This window comes from Mus caroli, chromosome 18 (genome assembly GCF_900094665.2).
Source record: "Mus caroli chromosome 18, CAROLI_EIJ_v1.1, whole genome shotgun sequence".
Taxonomy (NCBI): domain Eukaryota; kingdom Metazoa; phylum Chordata; class Mammalia; order Rodentia; family Muridae; genus Mus; species Mus caroli.
In genome coordinates, this window is record NC_034587.1 from 58,065,136 (window position 1) to 58,085,272 (window position 20,137).

At 46.2% G+C, this 20,137-nt stretch overlaps 1 protein-coding gene across 2 annotated transcripts in view; it reads left to right on the forward strand.

Annotated features, from left to right (window-relative positions):
• The window catches only part of Pde6a (phosphodiesterase 6A), a 66,759-nt gene extending 48,728 nt beyond the window's left edge, over positions 1-18,031 (forward strand). The window contains exons 18-22 of one of the 2 annotated variants that reach the window (XM_021150535.1): positions 10,888-10,951; positions 11,176-11,250; positions 13,083-13,166; positions 14,997-15,144; positions 17,390-18,031. In XM_021150535.1, the coding sequence (XP_021006194.1) occupies positions 10,888-10,951; positions 11,176-11,250; positions 13,083-13,166; positions 14,997-15,144; positions 17,390-17,466 (448 nt within the window). In that variant the 3' untranslated portion in view covers positions 17,467-18,031. The remainder of the gene's footprint in view (positions 1-10,887; positions 10,952-11,175; positions 11,251-13,082; positions 13,167-14,996; positions 15,145-17,389) is intronic. The other variant, XM_029471997.1, reaches the window with a different exon arrangement.
• The last annotated feature ends 2,106 nt before the right edge of the window (positions 18,032-20,137 follow it).

The window sequence follows — 20,137 nt, forward strand, 5'->3', positions numbered from 1 at the left end:
CTCTCTCTCTCCCTCTCTCTCTCTCCCCCTCTCCCTCTCTCTCTCCCTCTCTCTCTCTCTCTGTCTGTCTATCTCTGTCTGTCTCTCTCTCTCCCTCTCTCTCCCCCCCCCTCTCTCCCCCTCTCCACCCCTCTCTGCTGAAGATGAAAACCGGGGTCGTCTTGGCACATGCTGACCTAAGTCCCCCACGGCAGAGCTACACCCTCCCCCTGCCTTCCTTTCTGTGTAAGTGGGGCACACTAACCAATTGCTCCCCTGGAATATTCTCCTTCCTTGTTTCTGCCTTGTCTCTCATGTCTGGGCTTCTCACGTTTCTTACAGACACATGAGTCAGGCATCCTCATGACTTCCTCCTTAATTTCTATCGTTTTCCATAATGGCTCATAGAACTCGGGAAATACCTCACTTAACATTTGCCAGTATGGATGGGATGGCTGCAGATAGACAACCAGATGGAGGTGACATAGGAATAGTCTGGAGGCAGGGACCCTCTCGGCATACAGGTGACCACAAGCCTAGTAGCCCATCCTGTAGCTGGTTCAAAAGGCTTTTTTGGTTGTTTGTTTTTGTTGTTATTGTTATTTTTCTGAGACAGGAGTCTCACTATGTAGCCCTGGCTGGCCTGGAACTCGCTATTCAGATTAAGCTGGCTCTGCAGGAACTCACAGAAGCTACCTGCCCCTGCCTCTAGAGAGCTGAGATTAAAGCCATGTAGCATTACCCCTGGGTTCAAAGTTTTGCTACAGTTCAATCTCTAGTCAGTCTTCCCTGGAGTCAGTGAACAGAGATAACACATTGACTCCTTAAATCACTTGGTCCTCCTGGTTGGTTATTGACTCCAATCCAAGGCTATCTAGAGGTCCCGTCTTAAGCCACCTCACTGGCAGAGTATAAGGTATAATCAGAAGGAGCTCATTGCAAACCAGACACTCTTATTAGAAAATTTAAAGACTTGAGGAGCTGTGTGCAAAGACCTGAGGACAAAGGCCAAATACATTCCATATTATACACCATTATACGCAATATCTTAAAAAGCAAAACAAAGCATTAGAAATGGAGGATTTTGTTCTTGGTTACTTAACATAGGCAAAATCAAGGTATGTCCCAATAAGCAACCATAACTTTCTTCAGCGTGTGCCATTGTTTAGGGACCATGTTATTAGATCAAAGGGCATCCTTAGGAAGGATATATATATATATATATATATATATATATATATATAAATTGATAAAGGGATCAAACCTCATGACATTAGGTAAGGACTCTTTTGAGTTACACTACTGCCAATTGCACTGTTTGTCTGTCTGTCTGTCTGCCTGCCTGCCTGCCCGCCCAACCACCACTTCCTATCCACCATATCCACACTTGTGTAAGTGGGGCACACTAACCAGAGTGCTGTGGATTAGAGACCAAGCCTAGGCTCATGAGCCTTTAGGGGGTATTCAAGATCCAGGCCATAATCTCAGAACAGAGAACAGAGAACAGAAGAAGCAAACAGAATAACTGGCCTCACACTGCATTGGTAGCCACCTGCTCAGACTTGGAATCAGTTGCCTTTGTCCAGTCTGCATGGATGTGGTCAAGGTGCCCTGGGTGTTCAAAGTGACCATCACCAGAGTCAGTTGGTCAGATATTCAAAGAAGCTGACTAAGTGCTGTATGGCTTCTTTCCTGGCCTGATTTCAAATGTAGCCAACAAAGGAAGAAGGAAGAATGAGAGACATGGGCATCAACTTTTCATGTCTTACAGTAACCATGCTATTTATAAACATTTGGGGAGTAGAGAATACTGATGTTTTGGGGAAGGCAAACCAATGTAATGGCATTTTATGAACCTTGTATAATGAAGGAAAGATACAAATAAGAAAAACAACATTGATCCTGTGATGGTCTGTGATAATGAGAACAGAAGAAAAAAAAAAAGATAGATACAACAACAACAACAAAAAAGATCCAGGCCATAACACTATTTGTCTGTCTATCCATCCATCCATCCAACTGTCCATCCACCTACTCTCTATACCTGCACGTCTGTCTCTACTTTCCTTAGAATTAAAAATAAATGAGAAAAACAAGAGGGGAAAAATACAAATGAAGGGCTAAAGAGACATCACTGGGATACATTCTAATGTGCTTATTGAATTGAAAAGATACAGGTCTGATTCGGTTGCTTTAGTGGATGGCACAAACCTGTGATTCCTAGTGACATCACGCAGCAGCATACGTTTCCATAAATTAAATGAGTTAAATACGAAGCTTCAAAGTTAAGTTGAAAGCAATATTGAAACTTGCTATAAGATAAAATCCCTTTATAAAAATATAACACTGGAAAAGATGTATTAGAATTAATAATGTTTTAATGTACCTGCCCGTTTTCAGTATCTTGGGTGAATGTGGTGCTCCTGAAGAAATGCCAGGGATGTAATTAATAGTCCTCTGAGAGGCTTCTGGTCTCTCTTCATGGCAGGCATCCCAGAAATGGAAGGCATTAAGACTCTAGCATTGGCTTACAACAAAATGGAAGGAGTACGTAATTGAACTGTCAACAGATGGATCACCCGGTTAACGATCACAGGATAACTTTCCAGAAAAATTCAAAGAATGGGTGACTTGTCATGAAACTCCTTCCACCTCCAGGGCATTCATAAAAATGGAAAGTGCCACATAAAACAGGTGCTGATTTTTAAAAAATATTTATTTATTTTATGTATATGAGTACACTGTAGCTGTCATCAGACACACCAGAAGAGGGCATCGGATCCCATTCCAGATGGTTGTGAGCCACCATGTGGGTGCTGGAAATTGAACTCAGGACCTCTGAAAGAGCAGTCAGTGCTCTTAACCACTGAGCCATCTCTCCAGCCCCAGATGCTGATTTTTATCAGTCTAGCAGTCAGAAATGTTCAGCTATTATCTGACCTTAAAAATTCTACCTTTTCTCCCTGAGATGAAGTTCCAAAATCAATTACTTTGAGTATGAAATAATTATTTATTAAAATAGATAATATATTTTGTTCTTTGGACTAATTGTAAGACTTAATCCAAAGGGGGAAAATTAACACTTGAAGGCTTATGGTCAGTGGGGGAAAAAAAATCAGAAATAACTGAAACTAATCAAGATATTTGGTTACTGTAGTATGAAAGGGTGGCCAGGAAAGACTGAAATGTGTACATATGTACACAGATTAAAAAACATATCCATGTATATATATATGTATACATATGTATACATATATATATATACACATATAATATATACATATATATAATATATATGTATACATATATATATACAGTTCATGTATATATATATATATATATATATATACATGGATATGTTTTTTAATCTGTATATACGTATACACACACACACACACACACATATATACAGTGTTAGGATACAGTTCTGCAGAGGTCAAGTGGAAATACAAGTTTAAGGAGAGAAACTTGTTTGTTTTTTCTGTCATAGATGATGATGGTTGATACCGAGTTACTACACTCTTCGGATTCCTTTGGGTTTTGAAGAGTGAAGTAATACTTTCCTTTGGCTGTCAGTATTTGTGATGCATGGCCAACTAGATCCTTGCAGATATTTGAACCTATGATGAAATAGTTTCAAGTGTTCAAAAGGTTCACAGTTTTCAAAACTATTTAAGGAGACCTTCAGCGAACATGGTCGGAGGACACAGAAAGTTGGCCTTGACAACCTCAGCACCACTGACGTGGGGGGAAATTAGCTTTTGATGTGGGCTTGTCTTGCGTCCTATGGGCTTTATCTACCAGATGCCCGTAGCAGACTTCTCACCTCAGCTGAGACTATCAGCATGATTTCAGATGGTGGCAGGCATGCCAAGGGGCAGGAGTCTCCCTGGCCAAGAAGATGGCTGTGAGGCAATCTGAGTTGTCTGTTGGCTTCTCCTTCTCTCATCAGAACCACTTCTTACCCGGGTAGAGTGGGGCAGTTACACAATTAGCGCCTTAGTACCAGCCAGTCTGGGTTTGAGTCTTGACTCTTTCTTATTGGCGGTGTGACCTTAGGTTACTTCACCACCCCGTGCCTCAGTTTCCTCTGTAGCTCAATGGGGATGATGATAGTGTTATTTTTTGGATTCTCTTGGAGCTGAGTTGGGGGTATATGGAATGCTTTACAGCATGGTTTGGGTACGTGGAGCTTGGGGGGCATATTTCATGTAAAATAATGACATATGGATTTGGTCTTTGTCCCTGGTTCCTCACAGGGAGCGCCTAAGAGTCTTGGGTTTTCCTGAGTGCTAATGGTATCTTCTGTTCTACTAAGGTCACTCTTGGCAAGAACTTAGTTTCAGAATGGGGGCTTGCTTATAATGGGAGATCCTGTAATAAGAAGCTTGGGACTTACAGCCTCATTTCTACCCTCTATGGAGGTGGGGAACACATGGATCAAGTTAATTACAAGTGACACAGGGTTTCACTCATGATGCCTACAAGATAAAATCTTCATAACATGGTTTAAACATGGGAGTTCGGAGACCTTCTGGATTAACGACCACTTGGAGGTCCTGGGAGATTTGTATGTCCTAAGAGGACTTCCCTACCACCAGCCCTTCTCTGCTTCTCTTTCATCTGCATTTCTCAGCTGGTGTGACACATAACAGGCGTGAGCAATGTGTTTCCTGAGTTTTGTTGAACCCGAAGGGATGTTATGAATCCCCATGACTGGTTAAAGCCAGATCAGACAGAAGAGGGACTAATGTAGGGCACAACATCCAGAAGAGAGGGCTGTCTGTGAGATGAAAAAATCCACCGAGTCAGCACTAACTGCAGGTGCTAAGTGTTAGCTCAGAGTTGATCTGAGAGGAGGGAAAAGTCTGAGACGTCTGAAAGTTAGTTAGAAGGCAGGGAGAGGAGAGATGACAAGATACTATTTGGCTAACAATTTACACCAAAACAACAACAACCAACCAATAGGAAGGCCAGACTTCACCTTTCTAAACATATGGTAAAAACTTGCCTCCAAACCATAAGCAAAACCACCAGTGTGCTATCTCATTCTGCCCAGGATCCCAATCACTGAGAAGCAACAAACACATCTACCCAGCATCCTCTTATCCCAGATCTCCCCGCCGGCAGCCAGGGTAGGTTATTGCACCTTCTTTCCCAAAGCGTAGGAAAGCTAATGTACTGGGGGCATCTTCTAATTGCCACCACCCTGCAGCTGCAAGATTTCCCCCCAGGACCTGGCTCTTTCTTTTTCTGGCTAGTCTCTATAATGGCTCTGTAAACGTTTATTTCCAAGATCTCTTGGTCTGCAGAGTTTGGGTTCAACAAAAGGAAACCGTCAGCACTGAGTTTCTGTGCTTTGATTGTCTTAAAGGTGCTCATGGTGTGAGCTTCCTGNGGTCTGAGATCCACACTGAATTCCTTGCTGTGTCCTGAGCCATATTGCTGTGTCAGATCCTGGCCTGGCTCTTGTGTTGCCCTACGTAATTAGGTTTTGTTTTGTTATTTATTTATTTATTTATTTTAAATTTTTTATTTTATGTGTGGGTTTTTTGCTCTCCAGAAGAGGGCATCAGATTGCCTGAAACTGGAGTTACAGGCGGTTTTTAAGTCCCGAGGTCGGTTCTAGGAACTGAGCCCAGATCTTCTGGAAGAGTAGTGAATACTCTTAATCACTGAGTCATTTCCCTGAAGACTTTTGAATGTAAATAAAGACTAAGAAAATTCTTGGGCTAATCTTTTGTGCACTGTTTAAGGATTGTCTTTGTATTGTTCAAATGCTGATTTTTGTACTTGAGTACAGGAGAGATCTGTTTTCCCAAATCTTACAAGTGCTGGGATGAAAGGTGTGTGCCACCATGCCTGGTGCTGCTTATATTTTTAAGTGGTTAAAGGGAAATTTTAAAAATATCATTTCACACCAAAAGAAACTAAATCTTCTATGGCCATAAATAAAATTTGATCCTTTTATGGAGAGCTACATTCCGACTTTATGGGCTGTGGGTTCTTTTGCCTTTATGGCGCCTTCCTCCATAAAAAATTAATCAATAAATTAGTTAGCAAATAAATACAAATGATATCTTATGACTTTATTGGTAGAAAGATAAACTTGGAAAATTTATCATCATTTCCTTTTACTTCTGACTTTATTGATTGATTTATTGGGGCTGTCTTCATAACCTCTGCTGGCCTGGAAGTCACAGCAGTCCTCCTGCCTTGGTCTCCCGAGGGTTGGGATTATAGGCATGAATCACCACATCTGGTTTTCTTCTGTCAAAAACAGTTTAAAAATTAAAGTATTTTTCATAAACTTCAAAAAATATGTGAATCTTTAGCATTAAAAAGAAGTCAGAGCAGGAAGTAAAGCAGGCGGCAGGAACTGATGCAGAATCCATGGAGGGGTGCTGCTTACTGGATTGCTCCTTGTGGCTTGCTCAGTCTGCCTTCTTGTATACCCCAGGACTACCAGCCCAGGAATGACACCACCCATAACAGGCTGGGCCCTTCCTCATCTAATTAAGAAAATTAATTAAGAAATGTCTTACAGCTAGCTCTTATGGAGCATTTTCTCAATTGTGGTTCCTTCCTTTCAGATAACTCTAGCATGTGTCAAATTGACCTAAGACTAGCCAGCACACCCTACTCTCTTATTATGTATGGCTGCTCCTGCATCACAGATGGAGCTGAACAGAGAGATACACTAGAGACCACGTCTAATGCAAAACCTAAAACGACCATCCCTAGGACCCTTGCACAAAGTCGATCAACTCTTGGTCTAGTGTTTACAAAGGAGAAAAGAGAGATCCAGAGAGACAGAAAAGTGACTTACCTGGTGACTCTATTCTCATGCTGCTGAAAGGCCTCCCAGGGAGGGTCTGAGCCAGCGTTCTACAGAGTTCTGGAAATTGGAGGGCAGGAATGCTTTCTCATGAAAGTCAGCCAGAGGGCAGGAAGAAGGCTGCTGGGCTTCACAGCCAAGTTCTAGAAGGCCTTGTGGATGGACCGGGTAAGAGCAACTCAGCTGCCCTTGAGGAAGCTGAACTCTTCAAGCAGCTGCCCTCCTGAATGGTAATTTGATAACATGATGAGAAGCTGAGGACAACGGGCACAATTAAAAACTGTGCTTTGTGCTTGCCCTAATACCTCTCAGGAGGAACGACCTCGTGAAATGACTGAATTCCTTTTAACCCACAAAGCCAGAATTCCGCTGGTTCTAACCTGGTACGGCTGTCTCATTTTACATACTGATCTAGAAGACATACATACCTTAGGCATCTTGTTCTTGCCATTGCAAGCCAAGTGAAGATGGACGGGCGGGATTCCCCTGGGTCTGATTCCAAAGCCCTGGGGGGGAAGCACGAAACTCCAATCCCTTCTCCCTGAGTGACTTTGGCCCAACAAGAGGCTCGGGCATGGGTTCCTGAGCCCTCAAGATCCTCCTGGGATTTCTTGTACACACGTCCTCCTTCACTCTGGTCTATCTAGGTGCGTGCCTACATCTTCCACCAGCTGAGTTTACTTTTCAACTGCTGTTACCCCCTGGGCATTTTCCTGATGATTTCGTCCTCCTCCCCGCTTATTCCTTCATGGTTTCCTTCCTGAGCTCCGGGGTGCAGAGCTCAACAACAAAACCTCTGTGGTGTGCAAATCTGATCTTGTCCTTTGTCCGTTCAAATCTTCCTGTACTTGGGGGATGCAGCTCTGTACCTCTCCCCATCCCTCATGCTGCAAGGTCTGTACCCATGCATCATCTAGGGTTCTCTCTCTCTCTCTCTCTCTCTCTCTCTCTCTCTCTCTCTCTCTCTCTCCAGAGTTTCTTTGTGTAGCCCTGGCTGTCCTGGAACTCCCTCTGTAGACCAGGCTAACCTCAAACTTAGAGATCCGTCCTGGGATTAAAGTTGTGCACCACCTTGCCCAGCCTGATTTGGTTTCTCTTAACAAGGCTCCCAAGGGGTTCCTGAGGTTCTTCCTCCCATGCCCCAGCCTTCAGAATGCCACCAGGCTTCCTGTTACCAGGACTTTGGTGCTGGGTCTTCCCTCTGCCATCTTTACCAAGTTAATGAGGACATCATAGTCCGCTCTAACATGAATTGGTTGCTAAAAGGGCTTTACTTCCTAACACCATTACATTGAGGTTAAGGCTTCAATGTATGGATTTGGGGGAACACAGCATTTGGTTCATAGCAGAGAGCTCCTATGCCTACCTCGTGCCACATTCTACTGTTATCTCTTGGCCCAGGCAGGACCAGTTGCTCTCACTTATAGGTCCTCCCCCTCCCCTCCCCTCCCCTCCCCTCCCTCCCCTCCCTGTTTTCTTCCCTGCCTTGTACTTTACTGTCCTTAGCATATTGCCATATGAGTGCTCTTTCTTCTCTGTGTTCCTGGAATGAACATGAGCTTCATCTGGGCCACCCTGAATCCCCCAGGCCTCACAGAGTACCTGGGACCCTAGGACACATCAGGGATGGTGGTAGGGGATAGCCATGCCTTGTCTTTAGGGAGTGAGGTTTGGATTAGTTATTCTGGGGCTCCAAGGCCTTTTTCCAGCACGCGCACACACCAAGTCTGTCTATAACACACATGGGTGTGTTTCCCCAGCCTCCAGGAATGTTTCCATGTGATCTTTTAGCCAAGTAAATCAAATATCCTGTACTCCCCTGAGGCCACACCTGTGGTTTTAACCTGGGGACAATGACAAGTGCCAGGGAGGTGGTGACTCTTGTATGCATAGCTGACTGTTCCGTTTACATGTGCACACACCTAACATTAAACAGAGGGCACAGAAGTTACTATAAAGCCTTGAGACGTTTCTATGAAACAGCATTTCTGGAAGCTTAGCCTCTTAAAACTCACCCACTAAAAATCACATGCCACATTATATAATTAAAGATATTATTTAAGCTTGTTAATGTTTTATGAGCGACCCACGTGGCCTCTTGGACCAGCTGATATAAAATGTTCCAATATACAGGTAACTAGTTATAAAAGTCAACTTTGAGACTAGGGAGATAGCTCAGATCACAGTAAAGTGCTTGTTATGCAAGCCCAAAAACATGCGTTCAGATCTCTAACATTTGTGTTAAAAAAACAAGCTCTGGAAGTACACTCCTGTACCCCTAGATTTCGGGAGGTACAGATAGGAAGAACCCTGAGGCTTTCTGGCCAGCCAGCATAGCTGAATTAAGCTCAGGTTCAGGAAGACACCCTGTCTCAAAAAATAAAGTGGAGAAGCAACTGGGGAAGGCATCTGACCCAGGACTCTGCCCTCCACACGAACACACAGATGTGTCTGCTGACACACGTACATGTGTATACAAGGGCATGTATAAACTCAGACCCACAAACCAAAACATACAGAAAATTGTCTTCTAAAAATATCTAAGCAGAATTTGGTTCAAAGTCCAGCCTTTCCCCACTGTTGCCCTCCAAGCCCTGCCCTTCCATCAGGGTCAGGTTGACCCTGTTTCTTATGCTTCATCTGCATCGGCAATGGATACAGGCAAGCCTTTTTGCCTATTTTTGGGGGTTGGGGTTCCTTCCTATAACACAGCTCTGGCATATCTCCCTCCCTTACTGATCCCATATCGTGTGCAGCCCCAACATGGGCCTTACCCTCTGCTTTAGTTCTATTGCTTCGATAAAACACCACGACCAAAAAGCAAGTTGGGGAGAAAGGGTTTATTTGACTTACATTTCTATATCACTGTTCATCATTGAAGGAAGTCAGGACAGGACGTTAAGCAGGGCTGGAACCTGGAGGCAGGAGCTGATGCAAAGGTCATAGTAGGGTGGGGTGGGGGGGGTGGTGTTGCTTACTGGCTTGCTTCCCTTGCCTTGCTCAGCCTTCTTTCTTGGAGAACCCAGGACAGTCAGCCCAGGGGTGGAACCACCCACAATGGGCTGGGCCTTCCTCCATCAATCGCTGAGTAAGAAAATGCCTTACAGCTGGATCGTATGGAGCATTTTCTCACTTGAGGTTCCCTCCTTTCAAATAACTCTAGTCTGTATGTCAAGGAGACCTAAGATTAGCCAGCAGATCCTTGAAGCCCAGGACAGCTGACTGGAGTGTTTTCTCATTCTCTTCCCTCGGTGGCCCCAGTTCTTCCCTGCCCCAGTCCTCTACTCTCTGCTGTACCCACTGTGTAGGAATTCATGACCTGCCTTCCTATCAGTGTGAGACAGGATCATTCACTGAACCCAAGGCTCCCCGTTGACTATCTGGCTGGCCAGTGAGTCCAAGGGCTCCCCACTCCCTTGCCTCCAGGGCTTGGCTTATAAGGCTTGGTGCACGGGTGCAGGAGATCAACACGAAGGTCCTTATGCTTACAAGGCAAGTGTTCTCATGGCTGAGCCATCTCTTCAACCTGACACCTTTTTTACTTTGGGGAAATAAACCATCAATCTGTATCGTATGTGTGGTGCTAGATAGGAAGTGATGTTTGTGTGTCCAGCAAAGTGCAGACTCCTGTCTCTTCAGTAAAATGGAGTCACTCAGGGCAAGGCACAGCCTGAGAAAGCAGTTTATATGATATAGAGTAAGGGCCCAGCTTGATCGCAACAGGAATGGATACCCAGCGAGTTCACTGCACACACTCCATGTCTGGGCTACATTTCATGTTCATTGTCTTACTTAGCCTTGTGTCTAATCTACCAGGGAAGCATGACTGTCATTATAGACAGGAAAGCAGAGGCTTAGAGAGCTGAGCCCAATGGCAAACCTCTGATTATATACAGAGGCAGGACTCAACCCCTGACTCGAAACTCCAGATACAATGGGAAGAATGAGCAAGGGCTCACAAAATGGTGGAGTTACCTACTGGGAAGCAGGCAGAGAAAAGGGAGGGGAATTGAATTAACTGAGTTGTAGCTTTAAATGGCTCTGGACTAAGAGTATTCTCTTTGCCCCAGGGCCATGATGATGACCGCCTGTGATCTCTCAGCCATCACCAAACCCTGGGAGGTACAGAGCAAGGTATGGACTTTTCCTGTCCTGGCAGAGGGAGTTCAGTACTGCTGACCACAGTTATTGAGGCTCTCAGCCCTCCGGCTCTCCAGTGATGAGTGGGAGTACCAGGGTTTCCTCTTTGGCTGAGCTTGAAACACAAGTGAAGTGGGAGTAGGGGTAGGGTGTTGGGCTGTGCATGTGTGTGTATGTATGTATGTATGTATGTATGTGATCGGGTCCATCCATTGCAGGTGGCTCTGCTGGTGGCTGCTGAATTCTGGGAGCAAGGTGACCTGGAGCGCACAGTGCTGCAGCAAAATCCCATTGTAAGTAGGAGGGTGTGTCAGCTGGATGTCAAGAGAGTACCATTTCTTCCTGCCCCAGAGGTGTGACCAATGACACAGGGCGGTGCGACCTTACTTAGGGATGATCTTTTACTAGCACAGTGGCTCTCTGAGATGGCACATGGTTTCTAGACAGCCCTCAACCTCATTCTTTGAGGACAGAAACGGGGGTGGGGCAGAGATATGTGCTCTACAATTATTTCCCTACCTCTCTGCCGTTTGAGAGCCTTGCTGTCAGCATGTGGGTTCTCAGCTAGGTAGAGCCTGACCAGTGGATACCAAACTGATGCTCTTTCAGAGACAGAGGAACAGGGGCCACTTACCCTGGCTTCCTTCTAACTAACTGCACAGAGCCAGCTAGAGGAAGCTTGTCTATCTGGGAACTTATCTCACCACCCGAGAGCTGACTTGGTTGGGCCAGTCAGCTGGCTTCTGACAGTTAGGAACTGTCCCCAAAGGCCTGAGGGTGAAGCTAAGAAGCCGCTCCTGGAGGAGGGGTAAAACAGACAAACCAGGGATGGGAAACAGGCTGAACAGGGAGTGCTGAGGGCTCACAGGTCACCACCTTAGCCTTCAAGTGGGAGTCCAGGGAGAGGGAAAGGCAGGACAGGTGGAACAGATGGAATGTGAAAAAGAACATGGAGAGCCCCAAGGGGAGAGCCCCAAGCATCTGTGTCTTCCCTCCTTTCTCTTCTCTTCTCTTCTCTTCTCTTCTCTTCTCTTCTCTTCTCTTCTCTTCTCTTCTCTTCTCTTCTCTTCTCTTCTCTCCTCTTCTCTTCTCTTGCCTTAGGCAGATTTTAAGGACTTGAGGGGTGGGGGTGGGGGTGGAGAGGGTGGGTTGGGGGTGGGAAGAGTAGGAGAACAACCACATTCCTTGCCAAAATATCATAAAGAATGCTCTCTAGGCCACTTGCTAATATTCACCTCTGAAACCTCTTGAGCCGAGCAGTCATAATCTACTTTGGTCTCAGTGCCACCACCATCTTCTTTTGTCTTTGTTCTTTTAACATTTTGGAACGTTGGCTGACTAGTTAGTGACCTCTCAGTCCCATCAGCCAGAGTCAACAGTTAGCAAAGCCAGTTTACCTATTCTGCTCAGTGCATCCCCACCCCAACCCCCACCCGTTTGGCTGGGGTATTTTATGTGAATCTCCCAGACATGGCCATTTCTTTCTAAACACTGAGCGTGTATCTCTGAGAGCGAAGATTTGGTTATAGATAAAAAACATAGCTAAAGCCAGCACCATGTCACACTGACAACATGGGCAGTGATACTTTAACAGCACCTCATGTCCGGTCCCGCCTTGTCTTCTCTGTTTATTTGTCTAAACCAGAACCCAAACACAGTGTGGCTCCACCTCTGAAGCAGCAGCACCTGTAGCTCCACTCCCCCTTTCTCTTCTCTCCCCTCCTTCTCTCTCTCCCCCTCTCCCCCACATAATTGTTAAAGGCAGTGGGTGTTTGTTTGGCTAGTGTTTCCCACACTCTGTCTCGGTCACTTACATTCTGAATGCTCATTAACACATTCCCCTCTGTCTTCCATATTTCCTCCAAACTGCTAGTCAAATCCGGAAACTTGGTGAGTTTAGGATTTTATTTATTTTATTTTATTTCTGAAACAGAGTCTCACACACTCACAAGCAGGCTGGCTTTAGGCTCACTATGGGTTGAGGGTGACCTTGAACATGTGATCACAGTCTGGTCCTACCACTCCTAGTTCTTCTCCTTTCCTGTTTTGCAAGAATGTTTCTTGGGTCTGTCCGATGAATCCCTATTATGGCCCCATGCCATTAACCCTTTCTCTCCCACCACAGCCCATGATGGACAGAAACAAGGCGGATGAGCTCCCCAAGCTTCAAGTCGGCTTCATCGACTTTGTGTGCACTTTTGTCTATAAGGTAGGCTTCCTCAGAGTCCAGCAGACAGCGGGGCAATCACCTGATGCTTTGCAGAACAATTTTCATCTCCAGTGGCACTTGGTTGTCGGGATTGATCTACAGAGGGGAATGACGGTACCTCCGGCTGAAGCCTGGAGTTCTTTCCTTCTCTTTGCTTAATAAATACTCCTGGGGCAAATGGCTAAGCGTGCTTTTATGGACACAATGTCATTGTGAAAAGGTAAGTCAGTTTCTCTGGAAGTTCTCGTCCCTTCTTGAGAGGCCCACCACCGCCTAATCCATCTCCACTATCTACCTGCTGCCTCTTCATTTTTGAGACTTGATCTGGCTATGTTGCCCGTGCTGATCTCCAACTCGTGATCCTCCTGCCTCAGCCTCTGAGGTGCTGGTGTAGCATCACTACATCATCATGCCTGACTCCACTCCTGTGAATTGTTTTTCTTTTGGCCACATTATATATAAGGAGACAGAGGTCAGAAAGGATGCAACAGGGCCAGCATCTCTGGACCCATCTATGGGGCAGGACTGAAGCTGGCTTACCTAACACCCAGGTCAGGGATTTCCACAAGCAACTCTGTTGTCACACAGACCAAGGGCCATCTGCTCAACAGGACAGCATGGCCGCTGCTCACAGTGCCTGCAGTAGGGTTATGAAAGGGGATTCTGAGCTTCATATTTACCCACTTAATCCCAACCACTCTAGGATAGGTGCCATTACCATCCTTCTATCTAGATGAAAGTGAGCTTTGGCAGTGACTATCCTAAACTCACACAGCTTCTGGTAGAGCCTAAAACACAACCCAGGCATCTCTGGGCACAGTAAGCCCTGCCTGGCTCCTCCTGCTGCAATGGACCCTCCTCTCTTCAGCAAACCTTCTTCATCAATCTGCACTCCAGTCTCTCTCACCACAAGCTCAGGAGCGAAAGACAACCCACATTGGGGGCGGGGCTCAGAAGCCCGAGGAGATAAAATGACCCATAGATTTCAGGGTACTGTGCTCAAGGTATTATCCAATCCCTAGAGTTGCCGGAGATCATAGGAATAACCCAGTTTTATTCACTGAGTATTTATGAAGTATCTGTGGAACCAGACCAGTGCTAATTCAGAGCCAACCAAGGGGATGACACAGTGTTCCTGTCATCTCTAGGTGTTAGCCTCTGGGAGTGAGCCTCTGGGAGTGAGACTCCACAAAGGGAGTGAGTCATTACAGGGAAGTGGAAATTGACTAGAGAGGGTTTTGGGGACATCTAGTGGGAACTCAGTTTACCTACAGGGTCAGAAAAGGTTCTGAGTGTTAGGGATATAGGGACTGCAAGGAAAGGTGGAAGGGTCGAATACCCCATCAAAAAGAACGGCTGTAGGAAGTCCACAGATGGGAGGAAACACTCATGAAGTGAGATTGGGGTGCCTGGGACTTCCGGATGTGAAAGAATAGAGATCAGTGAGATCAGCGGGTGACAGCTAAGGCTGTCAATGCACCCTGAAGGAATGGCCGTACAGGAAGGTTCCAGGCAGGGGATGGAGGGGTTTCCTAGTGTCAGCAGACATGAGAAGCAGCTTACTCCAGTGCCAGGCAGAGCGGACTCCACCTTGATCCAGGGCCCTAGGGCAATGGCCCTGTTTCACTGCTGCTGCTGGAGACAAATGTTATGGCCAAGCCCTGCAGTCTGTATGTGGCAAAATCTGGTCCCTAGATAGAGGCTGTGGGATGTTCTAGGGTCCTGTAGTTGATCATAAAGTAGACTTGTTCTCTCTCCCTCGCTCCCTCTCTCCCTCCCTTCGTCCTTCCCTCTCTCTCCAGCTCATTGTAGTTCTGCACTTCTCCCCAGGAGTTCTCCCGATTTCATGAGGAGATTACACCCATGCTGGATGGGATCACTAACAACCGCAAGGAATGGAAGGCGCTGGCTGATGAGTACGAAGCCAAGATGAAGGCCCTGGAGGAGGAGAAACAGAAGCAGCAGGCAGCCAAGCAAGGTAGGTGGGTGGAGTCTTGGCCAGGCACACTTTCAGCACGCAGGACATGCGGGCTTGAACTGTGGTCTCCATTTTGTGAGGGAAGGTCCTGAGGCCCTGAGCCTGCTGGAGGCGAAGTATTGTGGCCAAGCCATGCAGTCAGTATGTGGCAGAATCTGGCCCCTAGAGAGAGGTTGACAGATACTCTAGGGTCCTGTAGTTGAACATAAGGTAGACTCTGAGTCTAAGGCTGCAGACATTTGTGCCTGGAATTATTAGTTGGAAGGAATTTCAAAAGCTGACTTTCCAGCTGTTTGTCCACTTGAGTCCTAGCTTTACCACCGTGAGGTTTGGTTTGTATACTACTAGTGAAAGAGGGCTAGCTATCCTTCACAGCACCCTTATTCAGTATATGGTTGGAAAGATCTCCTGTGAACTCAAAGTGCATTTGACTTGGAAAACTATTAGTGGCAAATTCAGAACCACCCCACGTGTGTGTGTGTGTGTGTGTGTGTGTGTGGTGTGTGTGTGTGGTGTGTGTGTGTGGTGTGTGTGTGTGGTGTATGTGTGTGTGTGGTGTATGTGTGTGTGTTTAGGCTAAGGAGATGGCTCAGGCCAGATCTCCAGAACTCACATAAAGTCAGATGCCATGTGTGTGTGTGTGTGTGTGTGTGTGTGTGTGTGTGTGTGTGTGAGAGAGAGAGAGAGAGAGAGAGAGAGAGAGGTCACAGGCCATCTAGCCTCAAATAATGAATAAGAGACCCTATTTGAAATATGGTGAAGACTGACACCTGAAGTTGTCCTTTGATCTTCTTCTATATGTGTACCATGGCATGCAACATCTGAACTTAAACATATGAATGTGCATCCACCCACCTCCCCTACACACACACACACACACACACACACACACACACACACACTCATATGTAACCAGGTATGCTGGGGTTGTGTGAAGTTAAGCACAGGGCTACATACTTGTAATCCCAGCACTCAGGAGACTAAAGATAGGAAAAGTACTTTGAATTTTAAGGACAGCCTTCTCTTAAAACATAACAAAACAAGCAAACAAAACCCAATAACAAAAAGGGGTGGGGCCTGATAGCCAGATAGAGCAGAACCAGTCTGCACCTTCAGCGTTTCTACATCGGGATGGGGGTGGGGGGCATGGTAGCTCAGAGGCCTGGGGTACACAGAGTAGCAGAAACAAGAGACCTTGCCTCAGCAAGTGGAAGGGGGAGGACTGATTCTCAAAAGTGGTGCTCTGACCTCCACACGGGCTATGGCAGGGGTGCCACCCCAAGTAATAAATGTAATCAGAGAGATAGGGAGAGACAGCGACAGATTGGCAAAGGAAGAGAAGTTGGTTGGGGTGGAGCAGAGACTAGAAGCCAAGACTTCAAGGAACCAGAGCACAGGACTGATCCTAGCTTCAGATGGAATTTGTCTGGGCTCCGGTCACATGGCATCATACGGCATCATATGATACAACCACCTCTTTCCTCCCCGAGTTATCTCTGTCTAGCTGTGTGTTCTGTTTCCTCACAGGACTTGGCTTCTTGTCCCTGCCATGGGCTGCCTGACTTCCCAGGCATGTGTCCTTCTGTTCTCAGCATAGACCCTGTCTGGTCCCCAGTTCTTCTATGAGCAGGCTGGGGGGTTATTTTAAAGAGCAGCTTTGAAGACAGGGCCACCCTTGCTGTCTCCCCAGGTTCTCTTATACGTCACTGCCTCTGTGGGTGGCTTTAGCTAGCCCATGAGGTGTCTTTGGGAAAAGGAGCAGGTTTGTGTAAGCGTGAGGCCTTCCACCTTCCTTTTGAAAACAGCAGTGCAGGGAGTTGAACCCAGGCCTGATAAATTCTAAGCAAGCCAAGGAGCTTTTTCTTCATGGCGAATTCGCCATCCACGGCTCACTTCTCCAGATCTAACAAACAAAAAGAGATTTTTCAGCTTTTCTTTTTAAAAAGTTCAAGATCTGGCCGTACCAGTAGACTGGATGAAAGTGGCTGGAGCAAACTGGGAACTGTCCCCTGGGAGTTCTATCCCCCAAGTCAGTCCCTACAGCTCCCAGGTGTCTCGTGGGTGTCTGTTGACATCAGTCACTTTGTGGGGCTTCTCAGTGGGGAAGGACCTCTGGTTCCTCTGCTTCTCCTGACTCCCCATCCGCTCTCTGCAGATGCCAAGCCTTGAACTTGGTCCAAAAGGGTCAAAGGCAGGTTTGCTGCAGCCTCCTCTGACCTGCTGTGTGCTTTCCTGTCCTTCACAGCTGCTTCCGGGAACCAGCCAGGAGGGAACCCCAGTCCAGGGGGTGCACCTGCATCTAAGTCCTGTTGCATCCAGTAGCTGACCGTGCTGCGGGCAGGGGGCACAGCCCTCAGGAAGGAGGAGGTCATCCGGGCACTAGACAGTTAAAGAACCAGGAGCTGGGAAGTGGTGGCAAACACAGCAGGCATCTGTATCATCAAATGGTCTTAGACATTGGTTCTGTTCCGTTCTGTTCTGTTCTGTTCTGTTCTGTTCTGTTCTGTTCTGTTCTGTTCTGTCCTGTCCTGTCCTGTTCTGTTCTGTTTTAGACAGCTCTGGCTGGCCTGGAACTCTCTGGGCTGGCCTCAAACTCACAGGCCTCCACCTGCCTCTGTGTCCTGAGTTCTGAGTTAAAAGCACGCACCATCACACAGGGCTTAGAGATTGTGTTTAATTCTAAAAAGTCTATCGAGTCTAGCCTAATATTCTAGACTTCATATACTGACTTGATAATTTTTTGTTCTTATAATGCTTGTAATTCTTATAAGCTCTTTAAACTTAGTATTTTATTATAAAAGTGTTTGTTAATTCCCAAAAGTACAGAATTATACATCAAATACCCACAAACTTACCCCAGATTTGAACATCAAGCTCTGGTCATGTATACTTCATGTGTCTTCACGTTCCTTTTCAATTTCTCTCTCCCTTTTCTCCTTCATCTAGTCCTCCCTCCCTCCTTCCCTCTACTTCCTCCCTCCCTCCTTCCCTTCCTTCCTTCCTTCCTTTCTGATTCCCACCATGTAGTCCCATGACGCCCCAGCTTGCTTTAAACTCTCCATCCACTGACCTCTGTGTTCACTACCACCCATGGCTTAGCCGAGCTATTTATGAAAAATTTCCATACACATGGCTTCACTCCCCCACAGTCTTTAGAGTTTATGCATCTTTACAAGAATAAGCAGCATCTTTAAAGGTCATACATCTTAGGTGGTAGCACATTTGGGCAATCCCAGCACTGGGAAAAGAGAGAGGGGGAGGTCAGGAGTTTCAGAGGTCTTGGTCTATACAGCATGACCCCACCTCAAGGGGAAAGTTACCCATCCTTAAAGGAACAGAGCTTTTTCTAGCACAACACTGTCACATGGAGGTGAAGGCTTCACACCCAGCTGTGGAGTATATTCAGATGAACCACTCAGAGGACTGGGGGGGGGGTGTTCAGTATTCAGTAGACATCGCCTTCAGGAGTTTCCTCAGCTGCAGGATATTCTGCATTTTTCAGGGGGATCTATGCCTGAGGTGGACAAGTGTGGTCACATTGCCCAACCTGGATCAACTGTGGAAGGCTAGTCTAGCTCCAGGTTAGAGTCTGTTTCCTAGGGAACCCAGTGTACTGGCTAGTTTTGTGTCAACTTGATACAGCTGGAGTTATCACAGAGAAAGGAGCTTCAGTTGAGGAAATGCCTCCATGAGATCCAACTGTAAGGCATTTTCTCAATTAGTGATCAAGGGGGGAGGCCCCTTGTGGGTGATGCCATCTCTGGGCTGGTAGTCTTGGTTCTATAAGAGAGCAGGCTGAGCAAGCCAGGGGAAGCAAGCCAGTAAAGAACATCCCTTCATGGCCTCTGCATCAGCTCCTGCTTCTTGACCTGTTTGAGTTCCAGTCCTGACTTCCTTTGGTGATGAACAGCAGCATTGAAGTGTAAGCCGAATAAACCCTTTCTTCCCCAACTTGCTTCTTGGTCATGATGTTTGTGCAGGAATAGAAACCCTGACTAAGACACCCAGCTGTGATGAAAACTCTGAATCGAGGACCCCTATGGTCCCAAAACTCTTTAAGAGATTATTTGTGCTGGGTGTGGTAGTCCCAGCATGCAGGAGGTAGAGGCAAGAGCATGTCCATAAATTCGAGGCCAGCCTGGTTTACACAGAAAGTTCCAGGCTGGGCTACAGTATGCTACCTTGTTTCAAACAAGGGCAAAATAATAATAATAATAATAATAATAATAATAGTGTCAGTGCAAAGTCTTAGCAGGTAAAGGCTCCTTCCAGTAGAACTGCTGACCTGAGTTCTGTCCCAGGACCTACCAACACATGTGTGCACACTCACACATGCGCACGCTTTAACACACACACACACACACACACACAAATACACAAAGCATACATAGTGGAAAATAAAATGTTACTTATTCCAAATTTCACATATTGAATGCGCTTGTTCTGTTTGGTTTTGCTTGCTTCCTTTTACTAAGATCTACTTTTTGTTCTGGAATTTTCCGTTGATTTTAGTCACAGACCTTCTGTTCAATGAAGAGGCCCTCTTGGCTTAAAAAACCGGACTACATTTAAGTTTGTCATGCCTGGCAGAGTTATCGTTCACACAATCAAAACTTATTAAGTTGGTAAAAAAGAACCCAAAAGTTGTCAATTCGATAACACGCACAAGGGATTGTCAAGAGAATCTGCCATGCTTGCTAAAATTCAATCTTTGTTTCTATTGTTTTCCACCTTCAGCTTTTAACAGCTCTAACAAAGGCCAAATTTAAGGCTTAGAGTGATGCCTCGCTCTGCCCACAGGCTTTGAGATTAGCTAGACCATCAACATCCCCACTGTGTGCAGGCACAGCTGAAGAAGCTGTTGTAACAACCTGTATGTCCTCCGTCCTTTTTCCTTTGCCAGTGACTTCCTGTAAAGACAGGGACAGTTGCCCCATATTCTTTTATCCCCCCCCCTCTTCCGGGGGTAGGTCCATCCCGCCTACCTTCCATA